The sequence below is a fragment of the Solanum lycopersicum genome, chromosome 10 (genome assembly GCF_036512215.1).
Source record: "Solanum lycopersicum chromosome 10, SLM_r2.1".
NCBI classification, from domain to species: Eukaryota; Viridiplantae; Streptophyta; class Magnoliopsida; order Solanales; family Solanaceae; genus Solanum; species Solanum lycopersicum.
This window is the reverse complement of record NC_090809.1, coordinates 12,903,187-12,921,162: the sequence shown is the minus strand read 5'-3', so window position 1 is coordinate 12,921,162 and position 17,976 is coordinate 12,903,187. Positions and strand designations below refer to the sequence as shown.

Sequence of the window (17,976 nt, the reverse complement as noted above, 5' to 3'; positions counted from 1 at the left end):
GGGCATCCTATCACATCTGTCCTAGGAGAGAGTGGTTCACGACTTATGAGTAGATATACGGAGGCAGTATCTCGATGGCAAACAGTTCTATCTGCAAGGTGGTTGGGACAGGCTCGATCAAGATAAGGACACATGATGGTAGCTTCTGCACATTGAACGAGGTCAGGCACGTTCCATTGATGACGAAAATCTGATATCTCTCAGTTCTTTGGACAGCAAGGGATTCAGCTGGTCGGGAAAAGATGGAGTCTTGCGGGTCTGGAAGGGGACAAATCTGATTCTGAAAGGTGTCATGCGTGGTACTTTGTATTTTCTACAAGGTTCCACGGTTACAGGTTCAGCCCATGTTGCATCGTCAGAAGTTCACCAAGAGGATATGACTAAGTTATGGCACATGAAACTTGGTTATATGGGTGAAAGAGGGATGCAAATTCTGTCAAAGGAGGATCTTTTTGTTGGTCATAAGGTTAAGAGCCTAGAGTTTTGTGAACATTGTGTCTTTGGAAAACTACATCGCAACAAGTTTCCAAAGGCCATTCACAGAACAAAAGGCACACTTGATTATATCTATTCTGATTGCTGGGGTCCATGCCGTGTTGAGTCTTTCGGAGGCTGCAGAATTTTTGTGTCCATTATTGATGATTACTCAAGGATGACTTGGGTGTACATGATGAAGCATAAAAGTGAAGCTTTCCAGAAGTTCAAGGAGTGGAAAATTTTGATGGAAAATCAAACAGGGAAGAAGATCAAGAGGTTGCGAACTGATAATGGGCTGGAATTCTGCTAGTCTGAATTTGATCAATTCTGTAAGGATGAAGGGATTGCTCGACATCGTACAGTCAGAAATACACCACAACAGAACGGTGTAGTTGAGCGGATGAATCAAACACTTTTGGAGAGAGCAAGGTGCATGCTCTCTAATGCTGGGCTAGATAGAAGATTCTGGGTAGAAGCGGTTAGTACAGCTTGCAACTTGATTAACCGCGGACCACATACAGGCATACAGTGCAAAACACCTATGGAGCTATGGTCAGGAAAAGTTGCTGATTATTCAAATCTGAAAGCTTTTGGTTGTACGACTTACTATCACGTCAGTGAAGGTAAGTTAGAACCAAGAGCTAAAAAGGGAGTATTTGTGGGCTACGGAGATGGAGTGAAAGGTTTCAGAATCTGGTCTCCAGTAGAAAAGAGGGTTATTACGAGCAGGAACGTTATCTTTGATGAAAGTTCTCTGCTTAAAACCATTCTGAAGCCTACAACTACGTCAGAAACTGGGAATCTTGATAAGCAGGTGGAGTTTCAAGTCATTCAGAACGAGAGCGATTTGAAAGAACCTGAAGAGGAGGATCAAGATCCACAGACAGAAACTGATATTCCAGAATCTATGCCATCAGATATTTATCGGAGTATAGCTCAAGATCGGCCAAGGAGGGTTGGAGTTCGGCCACCTATGAGGTATGGTTTTGAGGACATGGTGGGTTATGCACTACAGGTTGCGGAAGAGGTAGATACATCTGAGCCGTCTACTTACAAAGAAGCCATTTTAAGTTCTGATTCTGAAAAATGGTTTTCCGCTATGGGAGATGAGATGGAGTCCCTGCACAAGAATCAGACATGGGATCTGGTCATACAGCCTTCGGGGAGAAAGATTATTACTTGCAAATGGGTTTTCAAGAAGAAGGAAGGGATATCACCAGCAGAAGGAGTCAAATATAAAGCCAGGGTTATTGCCAGAGGTTTCAACCAAAGAGAGGGAGTGGACTACAATGGGATCTTCTCACCAGTGGTCAGACATACTTCCATCCGAGTATTACTAGCGATTGTTACACATCATTATCTGGAGCTTGAACAACTTGGTGTGAAGACAGCGTTTCTACATGGAGAGTTGGAGGAAGAGATATACATGACTCAGCCGGATGGTTTCCAAGTTCCAGGGAAGGAAAATCACGTCTGCAAGTTGAAGAAGTCCTTATATGGACTTAAGCAGTCTCCAAGGCAGTGGTACAAAAGGTTTGACAGCTATATGGTGAAGTTGGTATACTCGGAGCTCATATGATTGTTGTGTCTACTACAATAGGCTCAAGGATGATTCATTCATCTATCTGGTGCTTTATGTAGATGATATGCTGATAGCTGCAAAGAAGAAGTATGACATTCAGAAGCTGAAGGGTTTACTTAGAGCTGAGTTTGAGATGAAGGATCTGGGAGCCGCTCAGAAGATTCTAGGGATGGAGATCATTAGAGACAGAGAGAGAAGGAAACTTTTCTTGTCACAGAGAAGCTACATTCAGAAGGTCTTGGCGAGGTTTGTCATGTCTTCATCTAAGCCTATTGATACCCCCAGTGCTGCCAATATCCATCTCACTGCCATGTTCGCTCCACAGTCAGAAGAAGAGAAGGAGTATATGTCACGAGTCCCTTATGCCAGTGCCATAGGAAGTTTGATATATGCTATGGTCTGCACAAGGCCAGATTTAGCACATGCAGTCAGTGTAGTGAGCAGATTCATGGGAAAACCAGGGAGAGAACATTGGCAGGCTGTGAAGAGAATTTTCTGGTACCTTAGAGGTACATCTGACGTTGGTCTCATTTATGGAGGTGATACTCAGTGCTTGGTTACTGGCTATTCTGATTCTGACTATGCTGGAGATGTTGACACAAGAAGATCGATGACTTGCTATGTGTTTACCCTTGGAGGATCTGTCGCCAGTTGGAAGGCAACTCTGCAACCTACAGTGACTTTGTCTACTACGGAAGCGGAGTGCATGGCCTTGACAGAAGATGCAAAAGAAGGGATTTGGCTGAAAGGGCTGGTTAGTGATCTTGGTCTGCATCATGATCAGGCTACGGTGTATTGTGACAGTTTGAGCGCAATTTGTCTAGCCAAGGATCAAGTCCATCATGAGAGAACCAAGCATATTGATGTGAGGTATCATTTTCTGAGAAGTGAGAAGAGAATCAAGGTGAAGAAAGTAGGAACTGCTGATAATCCTGATGATATGTTAACAAAGCCGGTTCCACAGAGCAAGTTTCAACACTGTTTGGGCTTGCTCAAAATCAAAAGTTGTTAATTGCCCTGCGGGGCAATTCTCAGGAAGAGGGGGAGGCCCGGCACTATCATAATGCGTCTGAAGAATCTGTTTGGAGAATTCAAGTCAAGGTGGAGATTTGTTGAATGCCTTGAATCGGACTCATTACAACAGAAATGACGGGGGTCTCGCAAACCCTACTCTGTAATTCTGTTGTCTTGTTTTTCGCGTTTATATTTTCTTGTATTATCTCGAATTCCGCACAACAGATCATAATGTTGTTCCTGAATCATCAAGGGATCCATTGGTTTTATAGCATTCTGATGTGGAAGTAACTCATGTGCATTACTTGTATTAATATTACCACCTTGATGAATCATCAGCTGATGTTGATCATAAGGTTGATTTTTAATGAATGCACTCCACTAGGCAAATAACTCATCTAAACTACATATATTAGTATGACCACCTTGATGACTCATATATTGATGTTGATTCAAGTCATTGGTTGGATATACATCATTATTTTGTGGTAATAACTCATATGCACTACTTGAATTAATATTAACACATTGATGACTCAAAAATTGATGTTGGTTATACTGCCAATATTGAGCCATCGAGAAATCACATGGATCTACAACACGTTGCTGTGCAAACACCCTATCTCCGCCACAAGTATCCGTATTAACACTTTGATTATTCATAAACCGTGTTGGTTATGATTCATCAAGAAATCGCTTGGCTTTACAACAGTCCTTGTGAAAACACCTTATCTCCACCACCTGTGTCAGTATTCACATCTTGATGACTCTTTAATCTATGTTGATCTTCAATCATCAAGGAATCAGTTGGTTGTACAGGAATCCATTTTCCGAACAACTTATCTTTACCATTTGTATCAATATTCACTCCTTCGCAAGGTTGTGCTACGGATGCATACATACCACCACTCGTATAATTCACTTATAAAAATATACCGGACATGTTATGTTGTTGTTGATTATATTTAGATTGTTGTTGATGAAGATGGCCCTCCATAGGTTACAAATAAGGATTTATAAACAAAAAATACTTGAGAGAAGAAAGGGGATTTTATATGAAGGGGTGGGGAAGGAAAATAATAATCGCTGTGGAATGTGAATATAGAGTATGGAACTTATATGGAAAAGTAATGTATCTACGTCCTTATATACACACATCAGAAGCGCTATCCTTTTATACTTTTTTCAAGATTTGAAAAAGATATATGAAAGACTAGCATATTTTAAACTTTTTCCATATATGTTTCATCTTATGGATCTTAGTTTGACCAAATACAAAGTTAATTATTAAGAATTATTTTAAAAACTTTACAACTATTAAAAGATATCCATGGACTGAACTTTTATTTAATTTTTTGTTTTAAATATGACACTTGTGATATTGAAATTAATTTTTTTCTACATCAATAATAAAAGATGACAAATCTTTTCACTATTATTAATATTTTTCCTTTAATACATTAGTCTTCTCCAATAAGATATTTCAAAGTGGAAATTTATTTATTATCGTTCTTTATTAGGCAGCGGTTCTCCTGAATGGATCCTGCGCAGTGTAAATTTAAATTAGTCTTGTTTGTATTTTTACTTTCTAGTTGAGATCCATATTTCTTCTTATTACGTCATGTTGACAAAAGATTTGTGTACGGGGTGAGTCAACGACCACTTGTTCATTCCTTTAAATTCTTTTTAGATAGTACGTATGGAGTAACTGTGTACTACTAAGCACCTATAAAATAAAAGTAGGAATAAGGCATAATCATCCCCTTAAATTTTTACAAAGTTATTCATTATACCTTAAATTATCTAAATGTCATATTATCTCTTTGAATTTAAGTTTTATTTATTATTTACACTTCTAATTTATGTGAGGGTGCTCTTACTCACTAAACTTAAGTTTTCCATATAATTTAAATCCTTCTATTATTTTTGTCCAATTCATTTTGTTATCCAATTGTAGTTTTGCTCTAGTTTTATATACCAAATGTGGTAAAGGATGTTGTACAATGTATCAGTAGCATTACAAGTGCATGAAAAATTCATAAATAAAGAAAGCTTGTGCAAATTATCAATAATAATTTTTCAATACTAAAATGATTCATGTTGTTTCATGAATGCAATAATGAGTGCAAAAGTGTACTTAATAGTTTAAACACAACAAGAAGTAGATTTTTGACAATTATTTTAAAAGGGTAGTAGGACCCTCAGATAGTTTAAGGCTATATATAATATAGAAAAATTAAGTTAAAAATAATAGGACCGACAATATTTATATACTTATTAATTGTGAGATTGGAACCAAACTTAATTCTCTACTATTGTTACAAAATATTACTTATTACCTTAAAAAATAATTTTGTTATAGGATTTAGAATATGGGTCAAAGGAATTAGCTGAGAAGCCCAAATTGATGTGTGTGATTTTAGCAAGGTCCCACCTACAGACAGTGGATGATTAAATTGTCTTTGCACTAGGTCTGAGAAAACTTACATTTAAGACCTTATTGATAACGTCAGTTTATGTCGAGGGAAAAACATATGCATTTTCAAGTTTAAATTAGCCATAAAGAAGGAAGACCCATATTTTACCGATCTTTCTATTTAATTTCACAATTTTTTTGTAAAAGCATTCCAGAATTTTTTTATTAAAATTTTTCATGGATATCCGTTACGATCTTATAAATGGCGTTAGTTGGTCTCGACCAAAAAACAAGCGACTTTTAAAATTTAAACAATCCCCAAAGCAGGAAAAACCAATTTTTACCAATTATCATGTATTATAATCCATAGACTTTTAATGATAAAGGTTATGGAGTTTTTGCCGAAATTTTTTATGGACGTCCATAATGACCTTAGTAATGGTGTCACTTGGTCACGATGGAAAAACATGTGTATTTTAATGTGTAAAGGACCCCCAAAGCACGAAAAAATAGTTTTTACTGATTTTGCATTGCTATACTCCATTAATTTTTGGTATGCAATATTGTGAAAAAAATTTGCCAGAATTTTTCATGAGCGTCAGTTACAACTGCCATAATGATGTATTTTATCCCTAGAGGAGAACATGCACATTTTAAATTTAAAACGAGCCGAAAGTAGGAAAATTAAATTTTTCTAATTTTCGTGTGTTATTGTCCATGTATTTTTATGATAGAATTCAAAAAAATTTGCCATACTTTTTCACGGATATTCGTTACGACCTTATTAATGGATTAAGTTGGCCTCGAGAGGAAAACAAGCATAGTTTGAAGTTCAAAGGATCCCAAAAGTAGGAAAAAGCAAATTTTACCGATTTTCATGTGTTATTATCCATGGATTTTTTTGTGATAAAATCTTGAATTTTTTTTTATGCTGAAACTTTTCGTTGAGGTCTAATTTGGTGTTATTAATGGCGTCACTTCGTCCTAAGGGGAAAACTGACACATTTTTAATATCAAAGGAACCCCTAAGAAGGAAAACCTAGATTTTATCAATTTGCGTATGTTAGTCAATCAAATATTTGTGATAGGATTCCTGTTTTTTTTGCAAAATTTTTAAATGGACGTCCTTTACTACCATATTAATGGTGTCAGTTAGTTTCAACGGTAAAACGAACGTACTTTCATGTTCAAACGACCCCAAAAGTATGAATAACCAGATTTTATCAATTTTCATATGCGTCAATATTTTTTGGTGATATATGATTCCAAAAGGTTTTTGCCAATTTGTTTCATGGACGTCTCTAAAGACCTTATTAATGGTGTCACTTGTTCCCCATAGGAAAATGAGCGCATTTCCATGGATTTTTGGTTATACAGGATTCTAGAATTCTTTCTACCAAAATTTTTCATTGACGCCCATTACAACCTACTTCATAGAGCAGTTTGTCCTGAGAGGCAAACATGCACATTTTCAAGTTTAAACAAGCCCCAAAGAGGGAAAACCATAGTTTACCAACTTTCATGTGCTATTATCCACGTATTTTTTATGATAGGATTACCAAAAAAAAAATTCTAAATTTTTTATGGACATTTGTTATGACCTTAATAATTGCTTAGTTGGTCTTGGGGGGAAAAGGAGTGCATTTTCAAGTTCACACAAGTCACAATGCAAGAAACTAGATTTTATTGAATTTCTTGAGCTATATTTCATGGACTTCTGTAATAAAAGATTCAGTAATTATTTTCGCCGTACTTCTAAATGGGAGTCTGGTACATTATTAATAATGCCATCAGTCGGTCCCGAGAGGAAACATACACATTTTCACGTTTAAATGATCTTTAAAAAACAAAAACAAATCGCATTTTACAGATTTTCGTGTGCAGTTATTTTGGTAAACCTATGCATGAGCTGAGGCTCCAAAGCCCTGCTGGCCTTCCAAAAAAGTTAGGGCTCATATGGAGCCATAGGCAAGTAGAGTAAAAGGCAGGTAAATATCACATAAGAAGAGAAGGAGATACATTCATGAAAAGCGAGAATCCCTGCCGTGGGAGACTGACCAATTATGAATAGATCTTACTTATGCTTGCGGTTAAGAAAATATATAATCTGAATCGTGAGTTTATTTTCTAAAAAAAAAGAACATCCCGTTTTCAAAAGATTAATATAGGTCAATCATAATGCAGGCATGACATATCTCGTTGAATCAGTCTTTTTTGCCATATCACATATAAGGGGAATCGAACCGCCTCTATTGCAGGAATGAAATTGCATAATGTAATAATTCAATCCAACATCTTCTTAGGAGTTGATATTGGCTTACCCCTCTCCTTACAGTCAAGTGGATGAACGCTCCTTTCTTCTTATTAGTAAGATAGGTTTTGAACCCTTTCCCCTTTTAATATGTTGATGGATTTTTAGTGATAGGATTTTTAATTTATTTTTTTTTGAAATTTTTCATGTACGTTTGGTATGCCCTTTTTAATGGTGTCCTTTGTCGTGAAGGGAAAACATGCAAATTTTAAAGTTCAAATTATTCGCCAAGTTGGAAAAACATATTTTACCTATTTTCATGTGCTATAGTCAATGGGTTTAAATTGATAAGATTCCAAAAAAATATTGCAAAATTTTTTTATGGACATCTGTTATGACATTATTAATGGCGTCAATTGGTTCTGAGGAGAAAACCATGCTTTTTCAAATGTAAACGAACCCCGAAAAAAACCCACATTTTACAAATTTGTTGATTAAAAGCTTATAGTCATTAAAAGCTTTTGTTGATAGAAGATCCCTAAACTATTTTTCCAAATATTTCCATGGATGTCTAGTACGACCATGCTGATGGCGTTAGTCGGTCATGGGGGAAAACAGCTGCATTTTAAATTTCAAATGAGAAAAAAGTCGGAGAAATCTTATTTTACCAATTTTCATGTGCCATATAGTCAATGTATTTTTGGTGGTAGAGGATTCAGAAATTTTTTTGTTGGAATTTTTTATGAATGTCCTATATAACAATATATATGGCTTCAATTGGTCACGAGGAACAAACGGGCACATTTTAAAATTGAAATGAGCCCCAAAGCAGAAAAAGTTAGATTTTATCAATTTTCGTGTGCTATAATATATAGATTTTTGGTGATAGAATTCAATAAGTTTCTTATTGAAATTTTTCATGGACGTACATTACGAACTTATTAATTCCTTCAATTAGTATCGAGAGGAAAATGAGCAAATTTTAAAGTTTAAACGAAACATAAAGTAGAAAATCCAGATTTTACAAAATTTTCGTGTGCTGTCATTGATTTCTGGTGATGGAGGATTCCATTATTTTTTGTTGAATTTTTTTATGTACATCCGTTATAACCTTATTAATGAATTTAATTGGTATCGAGGGGAAAAGAGACGCATTTTAATGTCCAAACAAGCTCTAAAGCACGAAAACAAGATTATACCATCTTTCGTGTACTATAATCCATGGATTTTCAGCGATAAAGGATTTCAAATTTTTTTTTACTAAAATTATTCATGGACGTTTGTTACAATTTGACTAATGGATCCAGTTTGTCTTGAGGGGAAAATAGGCGAATTTAAAGGTTCAAACAAACTCTAAAGCAGGAAAAACTAGATTTTACCCATTTACATGTCCTATTGTCCATGGATTGTTGGAGATATGATTCCTGAATTATTTTGCCAACAATTTCATTGAAGTTGTTATGACATAATTAATGGCATCAATTAATCCCAAGAGACAACAATCACATTTTCAAGTTCAAACGAGCCACAAAACAAGAAAAATTAGATTTTACTATTTTTAGTGTGCTATATTGTGTTGATTTTTGTTGATAGGATTCCAAAATTTTTGTTTGCCGAAATATTTCATGAAAATCCGATACAAACTTATTAAGGATTTCAGTTTTCATCAAGGGGAAATGTTCGCATTTTCAAGTTCAAACGAGCCCCAAAGCAGGAAAACCCCAATTTTAACAATTTTCGTGTACTATAGTCCATGAATTCTTTATGAGATATGCAGAAATTTATTAACCAAATTTTTTCATGGACGTGCGTAACAACCTTATTAATGACGTCATTTGGTTTCGAGGGACAAACTAACACATTTTAAAAGTCAGCCGTCCCTAAAGCAAAAAACCAGATTTTACCAATTTTTGTGTCTTATAGTCCATGGAAATTTTTGGTGATATAATTTTGGATATTTTTTTGCCAATTTTCTTATGGACATCCAATACAATCTTATAAATTGCGTAATTTAGTCTCAAGGGGAAAACATGTGTATTTTCAAGTTCAAACGAGCTCCAAACCAGGAATAATTGGATCTTACCAATTTTCTTGTGCTATAGTCCATAGATTATTTGTGATACAATAATCCAGAAATTGTTTTGCCGAAAATTTTCGTAGACGTCTAATATGACCTTATTAATGGCGTTTGTATGTTCCGAGGGGAAAACGAGAGCATTTTAAAGTTGAAACGATCCCAATAGTAGGGAAACATAATTTTAACAATATTTTTGTGCTACAATCTATAGATTTTATGTGATAGGATTGCAATTGCTGAAATTTTTCATGGACGTCTGTAATGACCTTATTTATAACATCAGCTTGTTTTGAGGGGAAAAATGATGCATTTTAAACTTCAAAAAAACCCTAAAGTAGAAAAAATCACATTTTATTAATTTTTGTGTGTTATAGTTCATGAATTTTTTATGATACAAGATTTTGGATTTGATTTGCCAAAGTTTTTCACGGGCGTACGTTATGACCTTATTAATGATATCACTTGGTTTAGAGGTAAAAACAGACACATTTTCAAGTTAAACCAAGCCCTAAAGCAGGAAAACCCATATTTTACTTAATTTTGATGTTGTATAGCTGCGTATGCAACCTCACTATTTTTTGTGTAATAGTTGTGGATGAAGCTTGGGAAGATATATCAAGATAGTCAAATAGAGTGTCCCGACGCACGAGCATGGAAGTATGGCCTTCCAAGTAGAATATTTTGGCTGCCAACAAGCTTAATCAGTTGCTGGAACACATATTAAACTGATCGGCAACGTTAGAGTTGTTGCTAGTGGTGGATTTCGCATTTCGGACGTTCTCAGGAATGTTCAGAGAGAGGTAGCTATGCCGTTGCTGGGTATTTGATGAGTCTCTGCCTTTTTGTAAACTCCATCGTTCGATACCTTGTGAGGCATTACTTGCCTATTTTCAATTTATGTTATTTCTTGAAGGTGCTTGGTTGTTTCTTTGAGCAATTGGAGCACTAATTAGTGTTGTTCGTTTGGCATCTTCATAGATAACAAAGTTCTCATAGTCAAGCATTTTTTCATAAAGTTCTTTAGTAGGTGATCGATGTTTAATGTTGCCGGATGGCTGCAAAGATAGTGTCACAATCGGGCCCAAGGATTCTCACATAAGTTGCACACCTGTGATTGTGCTCCACTGATCTTGAGCAATTATATGTTCTACCAGGTCAATAATCTTTGGTTATATGAGCTAGTTGATATTGGAGACAGATAATTCTTGCATGTGATTTATTGGCAAAGGTAGTGTGCAGGGATTCACAAGCTTTGTGTGCCAATGTGACTGTTGCTATAGTTGATGCATGTGTAGGTCCCACTGATGCTAAGATGGTATTTTGGACAAACTGATTTTGTGTCAACCAGTTCATATAAGGTGGATTGAGAGTAGTTTCTTTGTTTCTTGTAAGTGAGATTGGATGAGCAACAGTTGTGCCTTCAATATGACCGAAAAGGTAATGTCCGTGCATAAGCAATCACAGATATGGCTTCCAGGTGGTTAAGTTATGGCTGCCGCCAAGTTTGATGGGTTATTGAAAGACAATTGAATTGGACGATGACAATGTAAGTGGTTGTGGTATCTGCATTAAGAACAGTGGCATTGGGTGCCAATTATGCGTGTAGCGGCAGCTAGGATTAGAGGGCAAAAAATTGGGATCATACACGTGTGAGGTTTTATAGCCCTGATACAATAAAACAACTCATATGACTAGACTGGGAATGAGAAGTATTCTGCATTATACATAAGCTGATGAAGAATAAATATAAGTGTTGATACAACAATGAGTGCTAACGGGATACAACAAATAATCATAGTTGTACGAGAAGATAAAATGACGTTACATCTCTTTTACAATGAAGGTTAAGAATTATGAAAAATCTGGAAACTATAGATTCAGAAAAAATACTGTATATACTGTTTGTATTTATTATAACATGATGAATTTAAACTGATGTGCTAAATTGGCCCTTAACGTAATAATAGTACTTGAAGGTCATTATAACAAAGTAGTAATACTTCAAATACTTGAACATAAGTTCTAGCCAAATCTTGTTGACTATGCCTTTCCATAATAAGTTTTATTTTGTTGAATATGCCTTCCGATAAAATCATGTTGCATTATGTCTACATGAAAGTTCTTGTTGAGCTCCCTCAAATGTCAAATAATTCTTGTAACTCTTCTATACTAAATTCTGAAAAGAAACTATCATGTATCAGAAATAACACCTTCATAACTCATAAATTGACGTTGATCATGATGTTGATCTAGAGTCATCAAGGCATCTGATGGTTCTGTATCATTCTCTTGTGGTAATAACTCTTGTGCACTACCTTGTTTCTTCGATAAATAACCTGTCTCTACAACACTTCGTTCTTATTACGTCAAGTGGACCAAAGATATGTGTACGGGGTGAGTCAACGACCACTTGTTCATTCCTTTAAATTCTTTTTAGATAGTATGTATGTAGTAACTGTGTGTACTACTAAGCAGCTATACAATAAAAGTAGGAATAAGGCATAATAATCCCCCTTGAATTTTCACAAAGTTATTCATTATACCTATAAATTATCTAAATGTCATATTATCTCTTTGAATTTAAGTTTTATTTATTATTTACACTTCTAATCTATATGAGGGTGCTATTACTCACTAAACTTAAATTTTCCATATAATTTAAATCCCTCCATTATTTTTGTCCAATTATTTTTTGTTGTCTAATTGTACTTTTGCTCTAGTTTTATATACCAAATATGTTAAAGGAACTTGTACAATGTATCATAGCTTTACAAGTCCATGAAAATTTCATAAATAAAGAAAGCTTGTGCAAATTATCAATATTAATTTTTCAATTCTAAAATTATTCATGTTGTTTCATAAATACAATAATGAGTGCAAAAGTGTACTTAATAGTTTAAACACAACAAGAAGTACATTTTTTAAAATTATTTTAAGAGGGTAGTAGGACCCTCATATAGTTTAGGGCTATATAAAATATAGAAAAATTAAGTTAAAAATAATAGGATCGACAATTTTTATATAATTATTAATTGTGACATTGGAAACCAAACTTAATTTGGGACTATTGTGAAAAATATTACTTATTACCTTAAAATATAATTTTCTTAATGAATTTAGAATATCGGTCAAAGGAATTAACTGAGAAGCGCAAAATCATATGTGCGATTTAGTTAGGTCCCACCTACAGACAGTGGATCATGAAGTTGTCTTTGCACTAGGTCTGAGAAAACTTAAATTTAAGAGCTTATTGATAACGTTAGTTTATCCCGAAGGAAAAAACATATGTATTTTCAAGTTCAAACGAGTTGTAAAGAAGGAAGACCCATATTTTACCATTCTTTGTGTTTAATTTCACAAATTTTTTGTGAAAGCATTCTAGAATTTTTTTGTTAAAGTTTTTCATGGACATCCATTACGATCTTATGAATGGCATTAGTTGGTCGCGGCCGGCAAACAAGCACGTTTTAAAATTCAAATAATCCCCAAAGCAGGATTTTTTTTATACCAATTATCATGTATTATAGTCCATAGACTTTTAATGATAAAGGATTATGAATTTTTTGCCAAATTTTTTATGGATGTCCATAATGATATTATTAATCGTATCACTTGGTTCCGAAGGGAAAACATGTGTATTATAATTTTTAAGCGAGTCCCAAAGAAAGAAAATCTAGTTTTTACCGATTTTTGCTTGGTATGCTCACTAAATTTTTTGTATGGAATATTACGAAATCTTTTCTGCCAAAATTTTTCATGAGCGTTAATTATAACAGTATCAGATTTTTCCAATTTTTGTGTGTTATTGTCTATGTATTTTTATTATAGAATTAAAAAAAATATCGAACTTTTTCATGGATATTCTCTACGACCTTATTAATGGAATCAGTAGGTTTCCAGAAGAAACCAAGCACGTTTTCAAGTTCAAACGATCCCCAAAGTAGAAACCAAGCACGTTTGTGATAGAATCTTGAATTGTTTTTGGCTGAAACTTTTCATGGAGGTCTATAATGGTGTTGTTAATGGCGTCACTTTGTCCTAAGGGGAAAACTGATGCATTTTCAATATCAAAGGAACACCTAAGAAGGAAAACCTATATTTTATCAATTCGCATGTGCTAGTCAATGAAATTTTAGTGATAGGATTCCTTAGTTTTTTTGCAAAATTTTTAAATGGACGTCCTTTACTACCTTATTAATGGTGTCAGTTGGTCTAGAAGGTAAAAACAACGTACTTTCAAGTTCAAACGATCCCAAAACTATGAATAACAAGATTTTATCATTTTTCATATGCGTCAATATTTTTTGGTGATATATGGTTTGGAATCCTTTTTTCCAATATTTTTCATCTGCGTCTCTAACAACCTTATTAATGGTATAACTTGTTACCCATAAGCAAACAAGCATATTTCCAAGTTCAAACGAGTTCCAACGGAGAAAAACCAGATTTTACTGATTTTTGTATGCTATATTCAATGGATTTTTGGTGATACAGGATTCTAGAATTCTTTCTATCAAATTTTTTCATGGACGCCCATTACAACTTAATTCGTGGAGTAGTTTGTCCCGAGAGGAAAACATGCGCATTTTCAAGTTTAAACAATCCCCAAAGCAGGAAAAACCATATTTTATAATTTTTCGTGTGTTATTATCAATGTATTTTTAATGATAGGATTACCAATAGAAATTTCCAAAATTTTGTATAGACATCTGTTACGACCTTAATAATTTCTTATTTGGTCTTGAGGGGAAAAATGGTGCATTTTCAAGTTCAAACAAGTCGCAATGCAAGAAAACTAAATTTTACAGAATTTCTTGAGCTATATTACATGGACTTTTGTATTAAAAGATTCAGTAATTATTTTACCCGTAAGTTTTCATGGGCGTCTGGTACATCATTAATAACACCATCAGTTGGTCCTGAGAGAAAACATACGCATTTTAAAGTTCAAATGAGCTTCAAAGAATAAAAAATCACATTTTACAGATTTTCTTGTGCAATTATTTCAGTAAACCGATGTATGAGCTGAGGCTCCGATGCCCCGTTGGCCCTCCAAAAAAGTTAGGGCTCATATGGAGCCATAGGCAAGTAGAGTAAAAGGCAGGTAAAAATCAAATAAGAAGAGGAGGATATACATTCATGAAAAGAGAGAAGCCTGCCGTGGGAGACTAACCAATTATGAATAGATCTTACTTATGCTTGCGGTTAAGAACATATATTAATCTTTATTATGAGTTTATTTTCTAAAAAAGAAGAACATCCCCTTTCCAAAACATTAACATATGTCAATCATAATGCAAGCATGGCATATCTCGTTGAATCAGTCTATTTTGCCATATTGCGTATAAGGGGAATCGAACCTCCTCTACTGCGGAAGGGAAATTGTATAATGTGATAATTCAATCCAACATCTTCATAGGAGTTGATATTGTCTTACCCCTCTCCTTACAGTCAAGTGGATGATCGCTCGTTTCTTCTTATTAGTCAGATAGGTTTGGAACCCTTTCCTCTATTAATATGTTGATAGATTTTTAGTGATAAGATTTTCAAAAAAAAATTTTTTGAATTTTTTCATGCACATCTAGTATGCCCTTTTTAAGGGTGTGATTGGAACTAAAGGGAAAACATGCAAATTTCAAGTTCAAATGATCCCTAAAGTTGGAAAACTAGATTTTATCTATTTTAATGTGCTATAGTCAATGGGTTTAAAGTGATAAGATTCAAAAAAAATATTGCAAATTTTTTTTATGGATATCCGTTATGACATTATTAATGGCGTCAATTGGTTCTGCAGAGAAAACTATGATTTTTCAAATGTAAACGAACCCCGAAGTAAAAAAACTTTTTACCATTTTTATGCTTATAGTCAATAAAAACTGTTGTTGATAGAAGATTTCTGAATTATTTTTGCCAAACATTTCCATGGACGTTTGGTACGACCATGTTAATGGTGTCAGTCAGTCATGAGGTAAAACAGGTGCATTTTAAATTTCAAATGAAAAAAAAGTCAGAAAAATCTGATTTTACCAATTTTCATGTGCTATTATAGTCTATGGATTTTTGGTGGTAGAGGATTCATAATTTTTTTTGTTGGAATTTTGTATGAACGTTCATTATAACAATATATAGGGCTTCAACTGGTCACGAGGGACAAACGGGCACATTTTAAAACTCAAATGAGCCCCAAAGCGGAAAAAGTTAGATTTTATCAATTTTCGTGTGTCATAATCTATGGATTTTTGGTGATAGAATTTATTAAGTTTCTTATAGAAATTTTCCATGGACTTACATTACGACCTTATTAATGGCTTCAGTTAGTATCGAGAGGAAAATGAGCGCATTTTCAAGTTGTAACGGGGTGTAAAGTAGAAAATCCAGATTTTACCAATTTCGTGTGCTGCCATTAATTTTTGGTGATAGAGGATTCCATATTTTTTTAAAAAATTTTTTGTACATGCATTATTACCTTCTTAATGGCTTTAATTAGTCTCAAGGGGAAAAGAGACGCATTCTAATGTTCAAAAAAACTCTAAAGCACGAAACCAGATTTACCAACTTTAGTGTACAATAATCCATGGATTTTCAGTGATAAAGGATTTCAAATTTTTTCTAACTAAAATTAATCATGGATGTTTGTTACAATTTGACTAATGGATTCAGTTTGTCTAGAAGGGCATATAGACGAATTTAAAGGTTAAAACAAACTCCAAAGCAGGAATAAAACTGTGTTCTTTCCTTGCAGCTCCTGATTTGGATAGCTGAACAGCTACCTGGTTTTCAAGACCTTGTCTATCCTTTACATCAAAACAGAATTCTTGAAGTATTAGCATCATCTGATTAACCTTCGCTTGGCATCTTTCTTGGCCATGAGATATGTAAAAGCAGATTTATTTTTGTGTACTATTACCTTAGTGCCCACCAAATATGCTCTGAACTTCTCCAATGCATATATTAAAGCCAATAGTTCGTGCTCACTGATTGTGTAATTTTCTTCAGCTCCATTTAGTGACTTACTAGCATAGTAAAACAGATGGAACATCTTATTGCGCTTATGATCCAACAAAGCACCTAATGTAGTTCCATTTGCATCACACTCTATACCAAAGGGTTTTGCCCAGTTTTGGCCAACGATTATCGTTGGTAAGACTAGTTTCTCTTTTAGGCTTTGAAAAGCTTTTAGGCAGGCCTCATCAAAGACAAATTTTACCTCCTTCTCCAAGAGCTTACACAAGGGGTGTGGGACTTTTTAGAAGTCCTTGATGAAATGCCTAAAGCAACAGGCATGTCCCAAAAAGCTCCAAACTGTTTTTACACAGATAGGTGGGAAAATTGTTTAATCACATAAATCTTTGCCTTGTCGACCTTGATTCTTTTCTATGATTTTTTATGCCCACGAACTATGCCCTTTTTAACCATGAAATGACATTTCTCCATTTTACTACCAGGTTAGCTTCCTCACATCTCAACAATGCCCTGGTAAGATTCAACAAACAATCATCGATAATATCGCCTACTACACTGAACTCATCTATGTATACTTCCAGAGCGTCCTCAAGCATGTCTGATAAAATAGATATTATACAACTTGAAATGTAGTCGGTGCATTACACAATCCAAACGACATGCTTTAAATGCAAAAGTCTTGTAAGGACATGTACAAGTAGTATTTTTATGATCTTTAGGAGCAATGGATATATGGTTTTAACCAGCCTCTAGACTATGTCCAGAAAGACACAACAAGAGTAGCATTAGAACAAAACACACAACTGGTAGGCATCATCGGCAAACACTATTCCCACCACATAACATAAGAAACTAACCAGTGAGATCAGTTTATAAACAATTTTTTTCTCCATCTTTTCTCTCTCTTGTGAACACTTGTATTATACAACACCTGCCTAAGTACTAACCCCCTTTTAAGTCAATCCTACATACCATATTCTTGATCGTAGGTTAACCATTCTAAGCACATAAGAAATTCCCAAAGTACAACCCCACCAAACCAACTAAGCGTAATCGTCCTACAGTACTTCCTCATTACCTTACCAACCATAGTGACATAATACAATGATTCAAGCTTTCTTAGAACTAACCCAATCTCTTTCCCCCAAGGTGAAATTCACCTAATCTTTTTCCATTGCATTCACTATCTCTATTCT

The 17,976-nt window shown here is 34.5% G+C and overlaps 1 protein-coding gene across 1 annotated transcript; it reads right to left on the bottom strand.

Annotated features, from left to right (window-relative positions):
• Positions 1-16,482: 16,482 nt before the first annotated feature.
• LOC138338714 (uncharacterized) lies at positions 16,483-17,376 on the bottom strand. The gene is made up of 4 exons (XM_069289795.1): positions 17,260-17,376; positions 17,025-17,119; positions 16,725-16,980; positions 16,483-16,611 (listed from the first exon to the last, which is right to left on the bottom strand). Exons 1-4 carry the CDS (start codon positions 17,374-17,376, stop codon positions 16,483-16,485), a joined length of 597 nt encoding a protein of 198 aa, XP_069145896.1.
• Positions 17,377-17,976: the final 600 nt, after the last annotated feature.

Coding starts and splice junctions, on each gene's coding strand:
- LOC138338714 (XM_069289795.1), bottom strand. CDS start 17,376: ATGCTTGAGGACGCTCTGGAAGTATACATAGATGAGTTCAGTGTAGTA. Junction 17,120..17,259: donor GATGTGAGGAAGCTAACCTG/GTAGTAAAATGG, acceptor GTGTAAAAACAG/TTTGGAGCTTTTTGGGACAT. Junction 16,981..17,024: donor GTAAGCTCTTGGAGAAGGAG/GTAAAATTTGTC, acceptor AGCTTTTCAAAG/CCTAAAAGAGAAACTAGTCT.